This window comes from Varroa jacobsoni, unplaced genomic scaffold (assembly GCF_002532875.2).
Source record: "Varroa jacobsoni isolate VJ856 unplaced genomic scaffold, vjacob_1.0 scaffold_767, whole genome shotgun sequence".
NCBI classification, from domain to species: Eukaryota; Metazoa; Arthropoda; class Arachnida; order Mesostigmata; family Varroidae; genus Varroa; species Varroa jacobsoni.
Genome location: NW_019213669.1, coordinates 101879 through 124746, shown reverse-complemented (window position 1 = coordinate 124746; position 22868 = coordinate 101879). Strand labels below are relative to the sequence as shown.

The 22868-nt window shown below is 38.6% G+C and overlaps 1 protein-coding gene and 1 long non-coding RNA gene across 5 annotated transcripts in view; both read left to right on the top strand.

Annotated features, from left to right (window-relative positions):
* Nucleotides 1-4869, top strand: part of LOC111263454 (uncharacterized) — a 38244-nt gene extending 33375 nt beyond the window's left edge. For 3 of the 4 annotated variants that reach the window (XM_086969644.1, XM_022838546.2, XM_022838552.2), the window contains exon 2: nucleotides 3754-4869. In XM_086969644.1, the coding sequence (XP_086825770.1) occupies nucleotides 3754-4482 (729 nt within the window). In that variant the 3' untranslated portion in view covers nucleotides 4483-4869. Of the gene's footprint in view, nucleotides 1-2720; nucleotides 3571-3753 lie in introns of those variants that run through there. The other variant, XM_022838551.2, reaches the window with a different exon arrangement.
* A 9351-nt stretch (nucleotides 4870-14220) lies between these two features.
* LOC111263458 (uncharacterized) lies at nucleotides 14221-22130 on the top strand. The gene is made up of 2 exons (XR_002682236.2): nucleotides 14221-14580; nucleotides 21696-22130. It is a non-coding gene; the product is annotated as an uncharacterized LOC111263458 (long non-coding RNA).
* The last annotated feature ends 738 nt before the right edge of the window (nucleotides 22131-22868 follow it).

Sequence of the window (22868 nt, the reverse complement as noted above, 5' to 3'; positions counted from 1 at the left end):
TGTTTAGATAGTGGTATGTTTGGCTATATAATGCACTCGCAGCAATCATATATTTAAAAAAAGAACTTGTCTGAGGATCACAGTTAGCTGTTTTCAATGATGCATATTGTGGCGAATAATGATGAACTAGGAAAGCAGGATGTTTTAGATAACGCAATACGAATTGCCAGCTATGGTACGTTTCGACTACAGTGCAGTATACTTAGAGCTTCAAAATGATAGCACGCACTTCATATCCTTTTTTTTTTTTTGGAGGTTAAGGGCAAATGCGTTATGCAGGCCGGACATCATTGACTGTGCTTTGTCCGGTACTGTGGGACATCCCTCATCCACTAAACCCTGGACCCCTTTATCAGCCTGGGCCATGGTTCGGGATATGTTTGATATTACTTCGAAACCATGACTTGCAGGAACGGTCATTCGCACTTTATATCCGCCGCATACCTATCCCACTATAGTTAGTGGGTATTTAGACATCGGACTTCTTCCTTTGGACACTACTGTATACTGACCGACAACCTGCTAGTGACAGTAGACAGATCTTGAATATCGCTTGCAACTGTGTGCAGACTTTTCCTTTTTCGTAAAGGTGACAACTACAACTATCGCAATTAATGGGTTCGAAAATGTAAAAGCATGACCCTATTACGGATCACATGTCTGGAGATACCATCTGATATCTTTGCAAATAATTTTATAATAGTCTAAAACACATCTTGATTATAAACATTCTCCTTCCAAGATCTAAACTCCACCCACATGAATTTTATCTTATCTAAATGAACAACATTTATTCTAACAAAGTTACTCTTCTTAAACATTAGCGTTCAACTGAAGGGACACCTTCGAATAGTTTAACTCATCATCCCTACAGGCGATCATACCCTAACTGTTGCGCGATTTTTGATTGTGTGTTTTAATACTGAACACTTAAACCAAATAAGCAGTGATACAGTTTACAATCTATTTGAAGGTTTACTGGGTTTAGAAATCGGATTTTACATAACCGCTGCTCTTCAGTCCTATTCAGTATTCGACGTTCCTAGCTCGAGTAGGATGAAAACACGCGCGCTGTTTTATAAACTGTTCAGCACGCTGCCACTTTTATAAATTATTCCCACAGAGGCGTCGGTGCATGACGCGTGTTCAGCCTCTCAAAAAAAAAATCGTCTAGTAAATCATAGAAAACAGAGTTTCCGAGGATACCATATTCTTGTAGTTGTTCCAATAATGAAGCGAGGAAAATTAAGAAATTCGTGCTGCTTCTGTTTCTGTGACCATTGCCTGCTCTCGTCCTCATCATTTCTTTACGTTCCCCTATTCTTGGTTGAGTTTTCCCACGCCCATGATGGGAAAATTAAATGTTAGCTTTACACTTAAAGCAACGCCCTATTTGCTTATTAGCTTGTGTGCTTGGAGTACGACATGACTTCCTTCATACGAGATCTTGTGTTGGAGCTTGGAGATATATTTGTGTGAGCCAACACTGTTTGCATATGGATACGACTGTTCCGTTAAGCGTTGTCAATATATGTATGCGTGCGTATTTTAGGAAAAGCTGAGCTATGTACACGATAAGCGCCCAGCCATGGAGAAGGTGTTTCTCTTCGCCTTCTGCAGTGTCATAAGAAGTTAGCCAACCACAACGAAAGCGAACGCACCAGTTCTATCGAGTAAAGAAAGAATCGGTGGGCGAGCATACTTAACTCTTGGGCACGGGAATCCAATCGATCATGCACGTGCTCATTGGATTAACACGGAATAGCTTGCTTGCTTGCTAAATGACAAAAAAGGCAGGAACACCACAAGACGCTCGCGAAGCGTCGTCTGTCCGAAACCACATATAAGAGCACGGCGTTATTATGGGGCCGAGTACACTTTTCATAAGATACTATATTTAGCAATCTTGAAATACGATTTCCTGATTCAGCTTCAGCTATGAACAACAATGAGAGATCGCGCTTGCAGGTACAGTTAATTTGACCTATTCTACGTTATAAAATGCTACTCCGAGAAGCTATAGACAGGAATGTGGGCCGGTTAAGCGCTAGAAAATTACTAATCCATGGCAAGCGACATTACGTATGAGACAAGTTTGCTATCAAGTATATTTATGTCAATCACATTTGCAAAAAAAATCTAGCTGAACATTTGTAAATTATATAGCTGATAGTCGTGCCTGTAAAATTTACAACGCAATTAGATGTATTACTTAGAACTTAATGAAGGTCCTTTCACTGGACACATCGATATTCAACAACGGTAGGTCTGGTTATTATTACCGGACCCAACTTGTTCTGTGTTCAGTAGCAAAATTGGTGCAAATTTCGTGAAACAATTTAAAAATGACTAGAACCTTATTTAAAACCATTTTCATAATACTAATTGTATGGGAATGAATAAAAAGGTTAGTAAAAATGATAATATAATTAAATCAAAATCTTGACTGGCAAAGTATTGAAAAAATTAATTGCATTGCTTGTATTTTCGTGAATACTTTAAAAATTATCTTAATTACTTGAGATAGATTAAGTATTATCTATTTTCTTTAAGTATTTTTTTATACTTATTTTTTCAAACATTTCAAGTATTAAATGTTTGAATAAATAGGTATTTGAATGCATGGTTCGCACAACAAGCACTAACGTAAGCAAAGGACATTATGATAATTAAAAACAAAAATATATTGATCTCCAGAATGTTGACTCGTTTATATATAATCACTTCATACTATGCCATGATTACGTACTCCAAAATTTTAGGGATAAATAAGGAACAAGTTATTCGTTAGGCTAACTTAGGCCTGATTTCTCTCTCTCAACCTTGACAGCGTTAAACTATGGTATATAATGCGCATCCGTTCGTATTTATAATGCACCGAAAAGAGATCTTTATGTGTACGAACAAAAATCATATCCTAATTATTTTAAGATTTTTACTCATTTCATGATCGACGTGGCAAGCATGGTTTGAAAAACCGTATCTTGACAATTTTTATGTGCCTGAGCGTATGGCAACGCGCAAGAACCTTGGTAGCCTATATAAATCTCGAAAGTATCACTCCGTTTATGAATTAGTTGGTCTATGATAAACGCGTCACATCATGCAATAGGGGACATATTGTTCCTTCAAGTAAGGCCTTTTTCGTAGTGTACGCTTTGTACCTGTGTACGCCCAGATGAGCTACGCATCAGGTTCAGTGATTGTCCCTTGTATTAGACCTCTCTCTAGCGCTTCGTTCTTTTAGCTGTCTTGGAGCTCCCTCCAGAGTCTGGTCTATCCCACATCCCGAAACTCGGACCTCATATTGTATGCCAGCCTCTAGCGCCTCTTCGTGGAGAGGGTGCCGTGCATACCCCTCACCTTCTCTCAATCTTCACGAATTGTTCCTCGGATGAGTATAAAAGCCGCGACCTCGGAGTTACATCAGTACCAGCATCTACTGGAAGCTAGTTTATCTTCCTTGGATTAAAAACAACGAAAAAACAAAACATTGATAGATTCACCGCTTGCTACTTCCCACGTATTTTTTGTGCTGGATTACGACCATTATCAACAATTATGCTCACAGTAAGTTACCTTAAGAAGTAGAAGTATAGGTTTAAAAAGTTGCTGCACTGGTTATTCATGTACCCTTTTGGAAACGCGTGTATTCTAAAGGCTTCCGACAGTAATGTCAACGCCAAATATTGTTCAGATGTACGTATATTTGGCCTTTGTTGATCACATCTAATGGTACGTCTGTGATTTCAGATGGGTCAACCGGTCGCTTGCCCTGATTTGTGTTCGTACGTACCTGTAGTGTCACTTAGTTCCTCGTACTCGGATGAAGAGGCTCATTCACCTGCTTCATCAGAAGACCTCACCAACGGCGACTCAACTTACAGAAAACGGAAGCCGGTACGTTGCATTGATGTGGCTCCAACTGTTCAGCAAAAGGTGAAACGCACCCGACGGCTACGAGCAAACGATCGGGAACGCAACAGGATGCATATGCTCAACGATGCGCTCGATCGTCTCCGTACGGTGCTACCTGCCTCGACTGATGATAGCAAGTTGACAAAAATCGAAACGCTGCGTTTCGCACACAACTACATATTTGCGCTTGCTGAGACGTTGCGCATGCTCGACGGTAAAAGCAAGATCTTCAACCAGTCAATAGCTGCCTTGGCTTTACAAGGATCACAAACAAAAACATGCGATCCTACACTTAAAGCTACCGTCCGGGAGCAGGTCAACCAGTTGCAAGCGGCTTGCAAATTATATATTCAAGAACCACTCAGCATCGATGACGCCAGCATCGCTATCCTGTCACCAAGCAATTTAAACTTAAATAGTAATTCTAGGCCTGCAAGCAGCCCTTCGTACCCTACTAGCGCTTGTTCACTGGCCAGTAGCAACCAATATCCTCTCATGGAATACAGCGATTCCGGTACATACATGAGTGATATGAGCCCCGCGGGGTTTGAAAATATCTATTAAGGGAATGAAAAGCTTTTTCAATGCGATCTGAATCTCTATTTTGAAGTCATACATTATCAAAAAAAAATAGTTTCGACCAATTATTTTTGAGCTGTTAAAGCTTCTGTAGCCATGCAAGAACATTACAGTGCTGTGATATAGGTAGCTCTTGATAGCGCATACACCCGTGAATCAAAGGAGGAAGAAATGATACGAACTGCCATTGAGCTACAGCATCGCGCATCGATTTAACTGATAAATCTATAAAAACGCTTGAGTTGTAGTTCAAAAAATGATGGAACATCTCATATGAAATATTCTGGACAAATCCTGCCAGCAAACGCAAATTATTTGTGCATGCACGTTATTTATACGCATAGACCAAAATAAACTATGTATCATTAAGAATTTCCTGTTTTCACTAATTGATATTTATTGCTAGCGTGTAAATACTAGGAATGATATACATACCTCACTCATAAGGGCGACATCGATCAAAAGAAAATTTATCTAGTTCACGTACTTTGCTGAAATCGCTTTCATTTCCACCATATCACATAATATTAAAAGATAGAGAAACTTAGATTCTACATTGCTACGGTCTACAAAATACCATAACGTCCATAAGACCTATTTAAAGCTCGTGGGCCGTCGTTAGCACAACGGACAAAGTTTGATACATAATGAGTTTTGTAAGAAGAGTACGATCAACAAGAGAGCGGTTAGCAGTCTAGTCAGGAGAGTCGAATATAGACTCTAAAGACAAAATTAGTGCTCCATCTAAATGATAATTTCGGCATAACTGCCCTATAGCACCATAAGCAGGTCCCCATTTCAGTTCTGTTAGCCCCTTTGTATCTCCTGCGGCGATGAAGTAACTTGAGACTCTACTGCCTACCCGCAGGGTCTCGTCAGCTTTATGAAACACCACCTATGCCAACCGCCCACTAACGAATAGGGATTTCTAAGAGTTAGAGAAGCCGCCGCGTAGAGTCTACTAGATCTTCATGTAGAGGGAAACAGCTCTGGGCGGGTGGAGGTGGAGGTGGGGGTAGATCATCGCGATAGGGTAGACATGAAAAAAGTGATCAATTGCAGTTCTAGGAGATTGAACATATGAATTAGAATAGAAATGTATGCACAGTTAAAAAGACAATCGTAAACATCGATTATACCATAGAATCAATTAAAAAAGTATGTATTTACTTACAATAATTTACAGTGCTTTATAATATAAGCATTCAATTGTTGTCAAAAACTATCGTCTGACTAGATTATGCACAATAAGATGCATTACGTTATGACCTAATACGAACCGGGAAAAGAGAGGATCCTTATAGGAAGCACACATATTATATATATTGATGTTCTTCGCTATAATCTGTGAGATCTAAAATTTAACTCTAGAAAAGTCTCTTTGTGAGATTCGCCATTCGTGGTTTCCTGCCACAGTGAGAGGGGGAATGGGGGCTCCATCGTGCGCTAGGGTTCCTCGGGTTTCGTTTCTTCTTTATCTTCCCTGGAGCGGCCACCTACCACTGTGGCGTAGCGGGTGGTTGATTTTTGCGAATGATTGTATACGAATATGTAATGAATTGTTATCATACGATGTACCCATGTAAAGCATATTATGAGACAATCATATTTGCGTATCAATATGTTTCGTAGCTTAAAGAGAGAGAGACGCTATCTGTATATTTTGTACTTGCATATTTCGGCTTGACATAAAAACGCACTATGTCGTAATAAATATTTGATCATTCTCTTCTCTGTTAAGTAACTTTATTGTCGCAGATTTTTCGCACTTATATCTAGTCGATACTGTCGAATGGGCTAACTCAAAAAACAATTACGTAACTTTAAACACTGAGTTACGTATGGTCTGTCGAGGTTATAGCATCTCTTTAATTTTTGACGCTGCCTCTTTTCTGCGCTAATTGCGCTCCTCGGGGGTTAAGAATAATATCGAATTAGCACAGTTCAAATCGTTTTAAGTTACCTGAGATGCTTCAAGTTACTTTACTTTATGGCAACGTGTTGACAACCCCTAACAAAATTATGCACTCCTGCTGTGTAATATAAATACCTTCATACGAACTAAAGAATCGCTTCTAAGAATTGCTAAGAAGAAGAAGGAGGAGAAGAAGATTAGTTGTCAAGTCATAAAATACGATTGCATAGAGTAGGCAAACGAGTGCACTTCTTTACGTGTTCATACGGTGTACAAAGTACTAATTTGACTTCAACATGCCAGTTGGAGTAAAGCTGTGAAGGAGTTGATGAGGTTGTGTGGGCAAAGTGTAGTTAAGAAAATCACTTAGAACAACTCTAACATTGAAAGGGAAAATTGTGCTAGTGTATTCTCCAAACACTCGTATAAAAGGTGGTTTACATAGGAATTACAACAATTCACCATTTTTGTGGAAAACATCAATTAAAGACGTTGATATAATGGTATATATAGCTCGATAGGATGAGGCTAAATGGATGAGAGGTGGCTAGAGAATGGTACTAAATGCTTTGACAAGCATTTAGCGCCAAGTTAGCTCAGCCAAATACCATGATTTCTCTACCATAGGTTTTTAAAGAGTTTTGCTGAGCAGTGGAAAATCGAACTTTGAATGGCCTGGAGATCCGAACATCTAAGGGTTGTATATTTAGTTTGAAGAGCATGGGGGGAAATGTGCGCGTTGTCCTCCTAAACAAGCTTGACCATATTAAAGTTCATGTGAGCACTCAAGTTGCCCGTAGCTATGGCGCAATACATTGGCGATTATCAACAGTGATTCATGGTGCAAAATGAGACTTGTCGATAATATAATTCAATCCTTATATCATGCGATGACAATACAGCCGTGACGTTTTTTTTCCGAAAATGACCGGGTAAAAGGGACATGACCAACACGAGCACAGAGCACACTAGACTGACATGATATGTACACATACATGTGCATATAGTCGCGTTACACGGAGTTGTACTCTGAAGTCGTTCGCACGCCATAATTAAGCAAAACGTCACCTATAGGCCTGTGGCCCATGAGCCTACACCGTAAGAGCATAGATTGCAATTTCTCTAAAGCGGTCGGTAGAGTTTTCCAGCCACGGCTAAAAATGATACGACCCTTGAATCAGTGAAGAAAAGCTGCCGTACTGAGTTTTCTTAATACAGTACTCTATAGTCAGAGTTACATTAAGACAAAAAATTATTTTTTTTCTTTAATTTCGTTTTAAAAAGCTCATAAAAAAGTAGTTTGGGATTTCTGATACGTTCAACTTTATGTTTAAGTATCTAAACCTAGACTTATTTGCTCGAAATCTAAAATTGCAATTTAGAATGTATGGTGGGCGTAGTTGTAATTGAGGCATTGACGCGTATAATCGCAAGTGATGTATGCAATTCAAATAATAAAATGTTTTTCTTAATCAAATACATTTGAGAAATTGGGTGATTTATAGCTTTATATAGATTAATATAGAGGCTGTTATCTGGTCATAACTTTTTTCACCGATCGATATTAGCAGGTCTATAACAGAATTTGTAACATCGCAGTATTCATGTTGATGAGGTAAAGTCCATTTTCAAAACATAAATATAAATCACACTTTTATAGGAAATGGACAATAGTGCCACGTGGCATCTTATGGTAAAAATATAAACTCTATTGTAAATAGTTGTTTTTTTGCCGAGTGCAAACACAACACTTCTATCGTATCAAGGAACTGGCTCAGAGCCATCTATGTGACTTGACGGAAGTGGAAACGGTTATCAGAAAGAATTATTATTTGCAGACCCCTATGCATGTAAGATATAAAACCATCCGAACGATACGTGTGAAATCAGTGATGCCTTCCTGTAGAGACACTAGAAGATCATTTTCTAGTTTGCCTACAGACCTATGTGCTTAAGGCAACCGAAAGGAGTGTGACAAACAATACTGTAAATTTTTTTAGTTTATCATTCTGTTTGTTTGTACTTACAACGCAGTTGTGTTCGCGAGAAAATCGACTAACATCTGAAATGGTGTAGGTGACCTCTATTTCGCAGTCATTTGCCGAAGGTTAATCTGCGACATCAACTTGTTATTAAGAACTTCTTTCATAACTTTAGTATTTATTAAAAATGATATATTGATGCTAACTATTGTAAGAACGTAATTTAAATGCACATGTCGAAACGGTACAAGGCATCTTGGATTTAAAAGGACAAAAAGATCGAGAGAACTACCTAAAGGTCGAAAATTAAGAAAAAAGCTAGTTTTAGGGATTACTTGTTCATTGATTGTTTAAGGGAGCAGCATCAATCGCCTTACCAAGCGACTTTTGTGGTTCATGCAATGGTGTTAGTGAAGGATAAATAACCTATGTATATGGTAGGGATAGCATTAACTGTTATGTTTATTTAATTGAAATTGACAACATTATGTTGTTTTATGCACTGAAGAGAATACCACCAGCATACTTGCTACCTAGTATGGTAGTAGTTTGGTTAAGACACAAATCTTCTTTAATAAATTGTCGCGCAATGCTCATACATTATGCATTGCTCGTACATTAAATGTCATACCTTTTAACATTTAGAGGTCCCCCTAAGTAGTTCCAAATCTTAACTACATTGTTTTGGATCTTAAATACGTCCGTGTCACCTGATGGCATCGAGGGGGTGCATCAGCATAGCGAAGTCAATTGAAAAAAAACTTAGACTTAACTCAATAGAATACTAAATTAAACTTGATTTTTAAGTAAGTTTATCTAAAATTATGAGTAATCCGCAAACTAAATGCGAATACATCGTATCACTGACGAATTTTCTTGCAAAAGAGTATATAACAGACGACGCTAGTTTGCTACCTAAGAAACGCGCCATCAAGATTTTATGAGTTTCACAAATGTCTAGCATTATCTTTTAGGTAACCTGCACCGTATACGCATCGCCTATAATAGTTCGAAGCGCGGAGCATCAAGCAGGCTAACAAGAAGGATGAAATAAAGTAACTTTAATCGATATTGATGGGAACCTCTGTGGTTCAAAATAGCGTTGGACAAACTTATGTTGGAAAACGTGCTTACAATTCACACAGTCGTACCTTAAATCCTTAAAGAGCGCGCCATTTTTTTTAAACATAAGTGCACAATATTCTCGCCCTGCATGATGCAGCCAGAGCTTTACTGCATGAAGGTTCTGCGTCGATGTCGCAAGCTTGATGGAGAAGAGCGTCGATTACATGCGAAAAGCGACTCAGGCTTCGAAGCCATCTGTGAAGCAGCCCAATTGCTACGTGTAGCCTTCTGTTAGGCGCGTACATATGGGGCAATGAGTAAATGAACAAGGCCTTTCCATAGGTCAGTTGTATTTCTAGGTGGATATCTATCAAACCTAAGCATAAATATTGCTACAAAAAGCAAGAATCTTTGACATGGGGTCTCCAAAAGCAGCACGTGCCCATATGTTGAGAGGCGTGCATGAAGCCTCTGTTTTTCTGAATCTGTATGCTGTCGACAGGACGCTCGGCAGACTGTAACGTTACACGCTACGATGTATACATAATAAATATATACAGAATGAGCCAATATATTCCTACAGCAGGCGATATAACGAGTATAATACACGCATATTTTCATGAGTTATTGACTGTAACCTTAGTAGATCTCTCATGGTTTCTGATAACTGTGGCTGGTTCTCCTGACGATCTGTTTAATCTTGAGATACATAGTATAGCTAACGAGTCATCATACTGTGTATACTGCAAGCACATTGTGTGTGAAACGGTGATCCTTAAATAAAGCAATTAAAATAAACGTACCTAATTAATTTATCGTTACATTAATCATGCGTAGAACAGGACACGCATGAATTTAACATAAGCTGGTAGCTGTGTAATTAAAGCTAATATTAGGCCATCGCCATTATTTCGAAAGATCATCAGAGTCTCCACCAATATTCACAGGGTGTAAACAATAAATGTCATTCGGCCTCTCCTGTAATCTACTGTAAACCTCTTAATGAATGAGAATCAAATTAATTCTAAGTGTAACAGCCAGCTAACATAACACACGACTTAAGAATCTTAGGAGCAAGCGGCATGATTTCCTTTTTAAATTTTTAACTACTTTTGCAGATACAATCAGAGCTGCTAAGACAATTTCTGCATAGTCAGTACTCTCACAGTGACTTGCATGCACACATCTTATGAAGTACGAAGGAATTCCACGAGGGAGTTATTGAGGTTTAAGCACATAAAACTTCCCTCTCTATCGCAAACCTGGTTCTGGTCAATGCACTGTTAATTTGGGCTATTGGTTCATAAACTTAAAGAAATATTTTACTTTGTCTCGCGGAACATTCTTTCATTACATTGTGGCTTTCAAATCTTCTAATGTTGCCGGCTTTCCGGCGTAGACTTGATCTTTCGTAGGTTTCCCCAGAGGAAGAGGTCTATTAGTCTGGGGAACGGGCAGAATGTATTGTGCTATCGATTTGTACACCGGTCTCTTGGAAGATTATCGTCAAGGTATGCTCTTACATGACGATGGTAGAATGCAGGTACTTAATCGTACTGAAAATAAATCAGCCATTTTCATTGAAGTCCTTTCAAATGCGTGCTTCACAGTAATGTTGCAGTAAATTCGAGGATTTGGCATTAGTTACTGTACTGTCAAAGTAGGATAGTCCGGTTAACTAATTGCTTGAAATGCTGTAGCTCCCGATAAATTTATATGGTGTTTTTGCACAATATGCACCTCTACAATTACCCCAGCAAACGTAACTAAAACTAAAAAAAAAAACAAAATAAGCTTTTTTTTTATCGCTTCGAATGGTCTGCCCTGAAAACAATGCACTCTGCTCAAATTTTCCGGAAATACTATTAGCAAAATGGCTTTCTGCAGTTCGGATCATTAATAGTACGTAGTACAATTAGCGATATCTTAGGATACGACATACACTTCAGTTTCTGATGCCAAGCTATAATTTAATTGTCTTACAGGTTGGCTGGTGAAGTTTTTGGGCTTTCGAAATGTTGTCTTTGAGCATCCAAAAAGTTCATAATTAATTGTAGATTCGCCTGAAACTTCCTGTGATATCGTCTTTTCATTTGTGACACGTTTTCATACTTCCTGTAGCATTTTAAGATAATTTTTCATTATTCAGAAGTTAAGCTTGCTTTACTAATTATTTTAAAATAATTACGGCCGGAAAGCAAAGACCAATTAAAAGTTATGATTTATTGAACAACGTAAAAGTTTTTTTTGACGCTCTGCGCGTATATGATCCACTTCCACATCGTGGTATTCTGTTTCGAATTTTCTCGTTTATAGCAAAAACTAGCCAAATACTGAACAAAGTCGAAATTTGATGACCCTACTAACTGGTGATATTTGTTTGGCAAAGAGACACTAAACGCGATGTTTAGTAAAGCATAACAAATTAATGAAAATTGTTTTTTAATAGGACGTCGAAACAGGATCTGCTCGTCGACGGCATTTTTAGTTCGCTGTCTCAGATATTATTAATTCATGTTCAGTGCAGAGATATATTACGAAAAGAGTCGATAGGATTATTAATAAATTAACCATAAAAAGCAATTGTCTCACTACACTTGTATGAATCGATGGCACGCAGTGGATCGAAAAAGCCAATTTGGCCAAAAACTGTTGTAATGTTAAGGTCTTTTGACCAACAATGCTTTGCTTATAATAATAATAATGAAAGGTAAGACTAGAAATGATGTGTCAACCGTTTAGCATGTTTAGCGGGCAGAACACAACTGTGCTCATCGCAAATACGATTGCGGGATGCTGACGATGGCCAAATACGCCAATAATGTGTATATTTCAACCATAGTGTTTGCCAGCCGTGTTTTGTCTTTTATCCTTGTCTAATGACAGAGATGTCACCTTTACCTTTCACTTCTGCTTTGCTGAGGCTTATTTATTTTGTTACTATAGGTGGCTAATGGTATATTCTTTTATGTTGTGATACATAGGAAATAGTACCAGTAGTATAGGCGTCAGGCGGAGGCCACAACGATACTCCAAGCTATTGTAAGAAGAAACAGGAAACCGTAGTACAAAGCCAGCCTTTTTCTTAAGGCTGTGTTATTGTTAATCGCTAAGCTAATATTTGGAGGATACTTTCAAAGCTACCTGCTTTTAGCGAGATTGAGTGCCGTTAGGTCCATTTACCTGTTCACTTTTAAAGGATATGGCTTTGGAAAAAACTTTTTCAGTGAAAATAACCATCGGGTTACTTACTCGGGAGCACATTCCAACAAATGATGCAGTAGCTCTAATCAGAACAATTGCGTTTTTCTCAAAGATCCATATCATCCTCAGCAACCTTTGATCGCATGGCGATTGAAGGAGAAGATTTGCCTTAGATCCTAGGTAAAGGAGCAGGAACTCCTAAACCGAGCTTTAGTGCAACAATTAACCCCGCTTCACAATCGCACAGTTTAAAGTCCACTTCTATACTTTCACCCAAATCCACGCCCTGAAAATCCAACCAAAGGTACATGTTCGTGACAACCGGATCATGGAGGAACACTATTTATTTACTGTTTAGAATGTACTCAAAGTTTCTGTTAAAGCGGTAAAAAAACTCAAGAGAAATTGTTAATAATAACAGATCCATGACGATGAATTGGCCGACCGAAGATTTCGATCTGATCATCCTATAGTAAAGCTTTTGGATCGCAATATTGTGTATGCGCCTTTCACCTTCATATTAGATGACGCATCTTTTTGACATTTGGCTTATTCGACGACTTCGGACAATTACTCATACTAAAAGATTAAACAACCATATGCAGTATTTTACCATGTATGATTACTAAATAATGATACACGAATTCAGGTATTTGGTATTTTCCGGGTACCGAAAACTAAACTCTCTTAGTATAGGGAAACGCAAAGGACCACTAGAAAAATAGACTGCTTGAGGAATCATCAGAGAGAGCCATAACATGTATAACGATAACTAACTTTGTCATGGAGCTCTCGAATAGTCCCAAAATAGGACACGGTTGCTAGAAATGTCGCTTAACGGTTTCGAAGCTCATACATACATACATACATAGATTAATGAAAAATCGTTTGGTATCTGTCACTATATTCTTGGACCGTAAGTTGCTTAGGTTAGTTGGCATTTGATCCCGCATATAGCCAGAGTCAGACAGAATTATAAATTGTACATGGTTGTTATATTCTACTATAGTGCAGCGGACAGTTACTAAACGATTATACACCAAACACAAAAAAAGCATACACTGGGAAGTAGCGTGGTGTACAACGTTTGCAGTGTACGTCTATGCTTTTGATAATAAATTTCGAAAATAGGCAAATATTGAAGGAAATAACGAGTAGTTACCCAAAGCCAGCTGATTAAACAAAAGAGAAGCGCCAGTATTCGGGCAAGTGATAATAAAATAAATTAAAGATAGATACTTCATCACCTCCGGGTCGTTCTCTCTGCTTTCAAGGCGAGGATCACTTGGGGTAGCGGCAACCTACCCTTAAAGGTTGTTCGGTCGGTGGTTTACCTATTCGCCTAGCTACAAGAAGTAATCTCAATTGAATAGTTGGAGCAGAACAAGCTCAGCATAGCACATGTAGCATTGTAGGGAGCGAAACAGGGTAGCGGAGCGGGTGACGGCGGCGGAGCCATCAACGGAAGGGGGAGAGGGGATAAGGGGTGGGGAAAATGTAGCTAGAGAGAGTACTAGCATTCTTGCACCTATGCAGTCGATATCTTTTGCAGAATTGCTTTGAAGAGCTTTCTGGTTCACCCCGGCGATCTAGTGACAGTTCGTATCCTACAAGGAGAGTTTCTCGTGCTAGCTACAAAGTCCGTCGACCAACTCGCAGTATCCAATGACTCTGCCCTGCAGTGAAACGCTGAGCTAGTCTGTTGTCGGATGTCAACGAATCCTCAGCAAACAAAGACACCTGCCCTATGATAAGGAGGATCTTCTTAGCGAAGATGTGACAGGACGCATTGAGTCAGACCACTAGCAGGGTGGAAATGCAAAAGCCGTATGCACACACAAAGCAGGACCAGTCCGATCAATTACTTAGAAGCCGGCGAAAATAAATGATATATGCCTGTGGAAGTGAACGATACAGGTAAATCCAACACGAAAAGGGGTTAACGTTTCAGCAGCTAGCCCTTTATTTTATTTGCCTTGGCTAGTCGTCACGGCAGATGTGGGTTCAGGATACACTCACTACTGAAGTAAGCCTTATGTTTAAAAGATAAAGTTTGAAAATGACGCTGTTCAGGAAAAAACCGATTGCCGTAATCTGTTTTGTGTTTTGGTGACTACACGAAACCTGTACAGAAATAAAAGGTGTGATTATGACGCTATTTTTTTTATTTATAAGTGATTTACTAAATTGGGGTATAGTTAAATAGATACTTTGTTTTGTCGCCACCTTGAACCAGAGTTGAGCTCTTCACTTAATCAGAAATGTCTATTTGTCAATCTTCATATTTTATTTATTGCTAGTCATAACTTGGGGCACGGATTCACGGACAGTAGATGCAGTAGATGACTATTTTGAGGAAAAAATCATTCAAAAAGTCATTTTTTGATATTTGGAATATTTACTCCTGGTAAGGCAGACCTGAGAAGCCTTTTTTTTGGTTAACCATGACTTAAGGATCACCAGGGCCTAGATAATATACATGTATTGTTTTTACCTTCTCTTGTAATAATTGGACAACACGTATCCATATAAGCACCCCTGATACATAAAATACATCAAAATAGATATGGCTTTATTTAGAAGAAAAGCAACATGTTCAACAAAACTGTTAGCGTGCATGGTGTAGATTTCGAGGTCACGATATGCATAGCAAGTACTGTGCTACATATATCCAGGAACGTCCTTACAAAGCATTATTTGTTTAGACTCGTTTACTGCTTTGCAAATTTAAGTTCTTGTAGGAGTTGTACTTAACTGTCACAGATATACGAAGACTTTTCCCTTCTTCTTGTCATGGAGGATTTTGGCCATCAAACTTCAGCTTTGTTTATTAATAAAGCCGCGGAATGAAAGCATATAGCCACAAACGACTGAGGATAGAGCAGTGAAAAGCCATAAGTTCGTTTTCACAATACACAGAGCAAAATGGAATCTGTTATATAAAACTAGATTACCGGAAGAGACCACAAAATGTTTTGAAGCGAAAGGTCAAGTTTTGAAAAAGGTTGGCTTTCTGTCTGGCTAGACAGGGAGGGCGAGATTTTATCGCTGTTTTATGACACTACCCAATAGTACGGTGAGATCTGGTATCCACCTTAAAAGCACAGTGATTTGTATTCGTTTGCATAGGTGCGCTGTAATAATAAGTGTGAGTGTATAGTTGAAAAAAGACGTCTTTCAAAATGGCCGCGTTATCTACTTCTTTTTCAGCGTGACTACTGAAAACATTCAAAGTTGCTTTAGTAGGTGATTCATTAACAATGCTAATGCTTACTGATTGGTGATAATTGGTCCACTCAGAGATCACAACAGAGCTTTGAATCTTATAGTAATAAGTAGTCTATAAGCAGATCCTCCTGTTGTTTAATTATCTATCTTACCTCAAATTAGAGATCACTGAGTAATTGACCTTTACGACCAAAAAAACCGTATTTGTTGGACGAAAAGCAAATGAGTGGCAGAACTACTACAAACCTTGAATCGAACAAAGATAATTTTGGTGTCTTTGTGCCCGTGTTCTCCCATCGCTTTTTTCTTAACAAATAATGATGAGAATACGTTCACTGACTAGTAATGAAGCTTGTCCTAAAGCGGCTTCATTGCTAATTTCCTGCAGAAAGGCTATTCGTCTATTCGATGATTTTCAACAAATAATATCGGAATAAATACAACCGTAAATAGCAAACAGCTACTTTTAGGATCAGATTTTCTTTCCTTTACGTTTAAGAGCAATTGATCAGAGCTCCTTTATTGTTTAGAAAATACAGCGTAATATTTTCCTCCATTTCATAGCCACTATAATCAATGTGCACTTAAGCAACCATGTTAACTTGTGACTAGAAAACGTATAGTTAGATTCTGAGCACCGCTGGTGTGGAAACTCACTGTAACTTTTGCCTGTCATGAAAGTAGGGAAGGATTTGGCCTACCCCACTATAATGATAATAATATAAAATAATGCCAGTACATATATATATATATATATATATATATATGGCATTGGGCGTATATTGAACAAAATGTATATTTGATTACTTATTCATTTTATAAGGGCCATCTCTGGCAACTTGCGTTTACTAAAGTATTTATTTACATTTGCAACTTGAATTAGTTGTTGAAACGCACCAAATGCAAAGTTGGTTTTACTGTTATGCTATTCCACATTAAATTCCCATATATGAATGAGTCATTCTGTATCTTTATTTGAGGAATGTCTTAATAAGCCAGTCGACATTTTGACACAAACAAGACGTTTGAGACAAACGACACTGAGTTTTTGTAGCTATATGCCTTTGTCATCTTTTTGGCGCATATCTCTCTTGAAGTTAACCAGATGGACACTCGTCTCACTCAGAAATATGGTGCCTAATGACGCCACACAATAAATCACTTGTACGGGACGTTACCCATCCTAGCTTGGTATGCGGCTAGCACACCACATCTCATCGCACGACCATAACCGGTTCTTGAAAACCTTTGCTGACTTATGTAACATCCGTGGAGGCTTGTTTCTGAAAGCCCGTTTGTGATGGGAAAAACCAACCTGCAATCTTTATGGGCAGAGGCGTGTTAGCTTGCACATGTCAGAATTCTCAAAGAGGTATCGATGTGATTTTTTTGCCTGCTACCTTTTTCAGGATAGAAGATAATCTTTTTTTATGGAAACTCTTGAATATGTACCATTTAATGTCAACGTGTCAATCTTTACGAGCATAGTGGCGTCCGTTTCTTTATTTTATTATTGTTGTTATATAGATTATATTATATAGATTATATATAATCTAAGCTATAATCACTGTGTTTAGCAATTCATAATGAGTGAGATTTAGACTAAAGCACTTCAGCTGACCGGTAAACTTGGTTGAAACCCGCAGTTGAGCAAGTTCATATTTAATGGCAGATATTGGAACGTCGTAACTAGCATTCAAGAAATTCGTTTCTTTGGCCTAACCCATTTAACTACTTAATAGGCACATTCATCCGCCTTCAAGAGACGTAGTTGCGTTTTGTACATTGTTCAACATTGCGCATGAGGTAATTTGAAAAGCCGATACAAATATGCCATAAGGACTAGCTTACGTTGATGTTGTCTGCCTTATATACGCAAACGATTGATATAATACCATGTACCGAAGAATCACCATCTAATACAAGTTACCTAAGTATGTATATAATATTGATCGGTGAAGACCGCATGGCTGATTATATAGACTTTACTAAATATGCTCGTTAGTTTTGAATAATATGATCGTTGATGGCTGCAACTCGTTTGATCGTTTTTCCTACATTATAGGTCATGCTCGTGAGGTATTTTAAGAGCCATGGTGAGCAATCGAATGCTAGCAAACCCCCATTCGCAGTTAAGCTTCAGATACGCTCAGCTCGCGTTATAATAGACGTTGTGTTCTTTATGAAATCACTCGACTCTCCATTATCACATTTGAGTCACAGCATGGCACATATAACAAATATTATTCTTTGGATTATCTCAATAACTAAGATATGCTAAGCCATTGATAAGCTCATACATTTGCATGGCTTGCGGAAGTTTGTGTCTGAGAGGATTCTTCACTCTTAGTGAAGCAATATATTCATGTCTGCGACCCTAACCAACCTCGACTCAGAATCAATCAGTTGCTTTTGTAAGTAGCAAGTAAGTAAGCTTATGTATAGCTAGTAAATCGAAATTTTGTGGAAAATGTTACTTAATAGTAATAATGATTATAAGTGCTAAGTGGATTTCTGCACGACATGCAGGTAGATCGTATTGATGATTGCGTTCAGCAACGATTAGGTTTTCATGAAGATAATAAAATAACTTCTTGATACTCGAAAATAATTATTTGAATGTTTTTTTTTTTTGGTTGTTTATGTGTGCGTGCTGAATTCCGAAATGTAAAAACTGGAAATCTTGAATTAATTTTAGACAGAACGTCGGTTCAATAGAATTCATTTTATTAGTAAGTATAAATATATTCTTCCAGCTGAACCCCTCTTTTTTGTCGAGATAACTGGAATATTTGAAGACTCTTCATCTGCGTTCTTCAGAAGCTAGTTTGAGTAAAGTGCTGATACATAAATTGAGAGGAAAAAGAATTTTTTCTAATGTAAGCTACAGAAATTGACTTACGATGCAGCCATTTGTAGCAACACTGAGAAATGTGTCCCGTCACGTTTCCTATATGGAAGTGCGTATCTAAATACAGTTGCCTTATACAGATTTCATGATCTAGGTTACAATTGAAGAAGAAGGCAAGCCATTGGAATGCATCTGCGAAACTCTGTTTGTACCTAACGTGATAAACATTGAAACTTATGCACAGCCTCTGATTGAAATCCTTCATGGCCATTATGTTGTCTTCCCCTCCCAAAAGAATAAATCGTGGTTCAGCCATACTTGCAGCGTTGGCGGGAGGGTCCCAAAGTGTCTTTAAACTTCTCCCCGAAGTACAGCCTGAGTTCTACCATTTAACCTCCTTTTTGGGACGATCTTTCGAGAACGTATATATTCAAAGGCAACAATACCTTGAACGATTGGAGATCCGTTCGATTGCCGATGCAGAACGTGGACCATTGAAGTGGCTAACATGTCAAGGTAGGTTGGAGGCTCACCCGATTCGCTCCTCCATTCTCGAAAATCACATCTCGGAGATGTTGGCGTCAAGAGATACAATACCACGCACGGTGCCCTTTTCGCCGTACCATGTAAAGAGGGTATCTCAATACGACGTGATATCCTTTAATAAGACTTCACTGCACCGTCTCTAATGCAAAGTCTTGGCTTACGGGTCAGGAAAGCCGTCGGTCCAGGTAGGGTCTGCAACGAGCAAATGCATCGTGGCACTGACACCGTGCTAGATCGCACTCTTTAATAAATATTTATATACTGCTACATTTTCAATTCAACAGCGAGATGCTACCCGGTCAGACATACCTAAATGAAGCGCGACTCAATCGCGCCGTCATCATGGCGGTGAATAGCAAAAAAAGGTGCTAGTTATAGGTTTCCGCCTGGCTTGCTAACTAGGAGACTAAACAGCTACTTAAAAAGCGTACTTCCTATCCTAACAAAGCAATATGCCTTGCGGCGAGAATGCTCTGTAGAAATGACGTGCAGAATACATATGGCTGACGTTAAGAGATCACTGGCCACATCGAGCTACCTGAGATGTTTATCGACTTCAAGGCAACCTTCGGCTGGCCATCCTGGCCATCGTTTGCACTAACCAAGTCGAGTGTACCTATGATGTACTAAGCCTACTTGCTGCGGTTTTACAGGAAAACAGAATAACTGTCGACGATGAAGTGGCCGAACCCCCGCCTTTCACGCAGACAACCCGCTTTAGCTCAGGGGGATAACCTAAACCCACTGTTAATCTTTATCTTACTGACGGGCCTCTCTGATGAAATTAAAAAGCCACAGAAATCAGTCAAAGTCGCCTTGTATGCGAACGACTTCATGATATACAAGCTGGACAGGTTCCAAATGTTGCAAATTCTAGCTCGGTTCCATACGGAGATCACAAATTCAGGAGATCTATAACAATTTTTTTCCTTTACTTGCAATGAGGATCAACAAAAGGGAAGGAGACGAACCGACTAAACACGTTATCATTCGTTTTCCCGCACATGGTCCCATTATATACTCTACAGGGAACCACAAGCCTGACAATTCATATAAATGCCCCAGATGCAGGGGAAGCTGCAATAATTCAATAGGCTGACACCGTGTAGTGCCCTCTGGTATCATATTTAGGACATCTGGAAAATCTCTTAAACTAGTTTGGTAAATTCAACAAGTCGTAAAGTGTGTTAAATAGTTGTATATATTCTCTTTTATATTGGAATATTGTATTATTTACTTGTATTTACGAAGTTTGTGAGTGCTACCAACATGAATGCAAAAATAAACTTTTTTGGGATATTATTCTTTAGATTATTTTAAGAACCAGGGTGCCCTAAGTCATTAATAAGTTAATACATTCTGTGTAGCTTCAATAGCTTGCGGGAACTAGCCTCTAAGGAGATTCTTTACTCTTAACCAAGCAATATATTCTTGTATCCGATGTGACCCAGAGTGGTTTCGGCCATCGATTCAGGACCGGTTAGTCGCTAGCGACACCACCTTAAAGCACGTAACGTAAGTTTAGGCAGAACTAATGAGTCCCCATCATAGCTTGGCAGCTGACGCATTGTCTGTTAATCTTAGGGACACATTGTTTGAACCCGGGCATAGACACATTTTGTTTCATGCCGGCAACCAGCCGTCTGATGGAGCCCTTGACGGCGCTACCGGACGTGAGACCCGAAACATAGAGGCATAACTAGTGAATGGATGGAATTTGCAGTGTGAAGTTTCTGCAAAATGAACTACAAATGCTTTGTGACGATCACTGAACCGTGTCTTGATTACAATATGGTTCAGCTTTCTTCAAGATAACAAAGTGTATTTGGATACTCGGAAAGATCATTTTAATTGTTTATTCTTTCCGCATGCGTGGTAAATTTCGAAATGTTAAGAATATATAAACTGGAAATCTTCAGTTAGTTCTAGACTTAAAATGCATACAAAACGTAATAGAAGTTATAAAAAAATGCTTTTTGGGCCACCTGTTGAACTCTGTCCCTTTGTTGAGATAATTCGGGTATTTGGAGGTTCCTGCGGAGTTATGAAGCTGATCAGATCTGTGTTTTTTAGACTAGTAGAGTGCAAATATATAAATTGTAAAGAAAAAGATTTTTTAATGAAGCCTACAAAAACTGATTTTTCACAATGCAATCATTTGTAACAGTGGCAAGAAAAATAAGTGCTTCGCCACATTTTCTGAAGGAAAATGCGCGGCTAAATACTTCTGTCTTGTGTCAGGCAGCTTTTAATTATCCAAAACGGTTTGAGTGATCTGTAATCTAATGAGCATCACTGGTTCAGGTAACCACAAATGATGCGCAGAATCTTTATCAACATATATTAACATCACATTCATGAAAGCCCACTAAACTCATTTTATGCGATACTCTGGTGTACTTTATAGGTCTGGGACTCGGATTTTTGCGCATGAAGTGTTGAAGATGTTGTCTTCGTAACCGTCGAAGAACCCTACGCAAAGCTGCTTCAAGTAAGCAACAACCTGTATACTTCAAATATCTTGAGTCGCTGGCACAAACCAAAAGCGTTTGATTCACCTAACTGGGCCTCACAACTAAGAGGATCACTCTTGAAATCTTAATGTGAACCTTGGCAGATTAAACGAGCTACTTAAAATTAATTACACTATGCGATTCAGCTTGAAGATGACGTCTCAAGTGGAACTTCATCTACATGAGTTAATATGGATGATGGCTTTCCTTGTGCACATTGGCATCTGCATTATATATATATATACATCGGCGTGCTGCAGTGCGTCGTCGCAAAAATCTTGAGTACATTTGTAATGCAGAATAAAATAAATTTATTTATAAACTGTGAACCTTTTAGCTGCGATTAAGCACGTTATCAGAGCGAAGATATCATTCCCAATGGGCTGTGTATGCGTAGCTCTCATAAAATAGTTTCATAAAATTAAAGTGGACAATTTAAGGAACGATCACTATTTTGAAAATTTGAACATTTTGATACCATAGTATAGCAGAATACTACAAAAGATGCTGCGGAGAAATGAAGAGAAGTTAGCCAAAAACGCCACCATGCTCAAGTAACTATAGAAGACTTTTGAAAGCGTTCAGCGTTTTAACGCCTCGATGTTATTTAGCCTAGTTGTATTTTTTCGAGTTATCCTTTTTCTTAAACTGCTCAGCCGTTAATAGCATTTATTTTACAATAAATCCACTGCGGCTATTTGTAACAACCAGCACCGTCACACACACGAAGCATATGAAGTGCCGAAAACTAATCCGAAGCGACAATGACAATGTAAGGATGCAAAGGATGAAATGGCTCCGATCCCTCCTTAAAATAAGAACACCTTAGTTCTACACGGCTACAGGCACAGCTCCACCCAAGGGGGATTATCGATATTAAATACAAAGTGGTGACAGAACATGTCGACCACATGGCGCTCTTTCTGGTAAGGCAGAGGTACGACGAGCTTTTGGAGGATTTGCAGATTTACTTAGACTTTATAGTGCATAGGGTGTTAAGCTAATTAGATGAACAATTTGAAATGCTATGGTCATGGAACAATATCGAATGCTATGTCAAAAGGCTG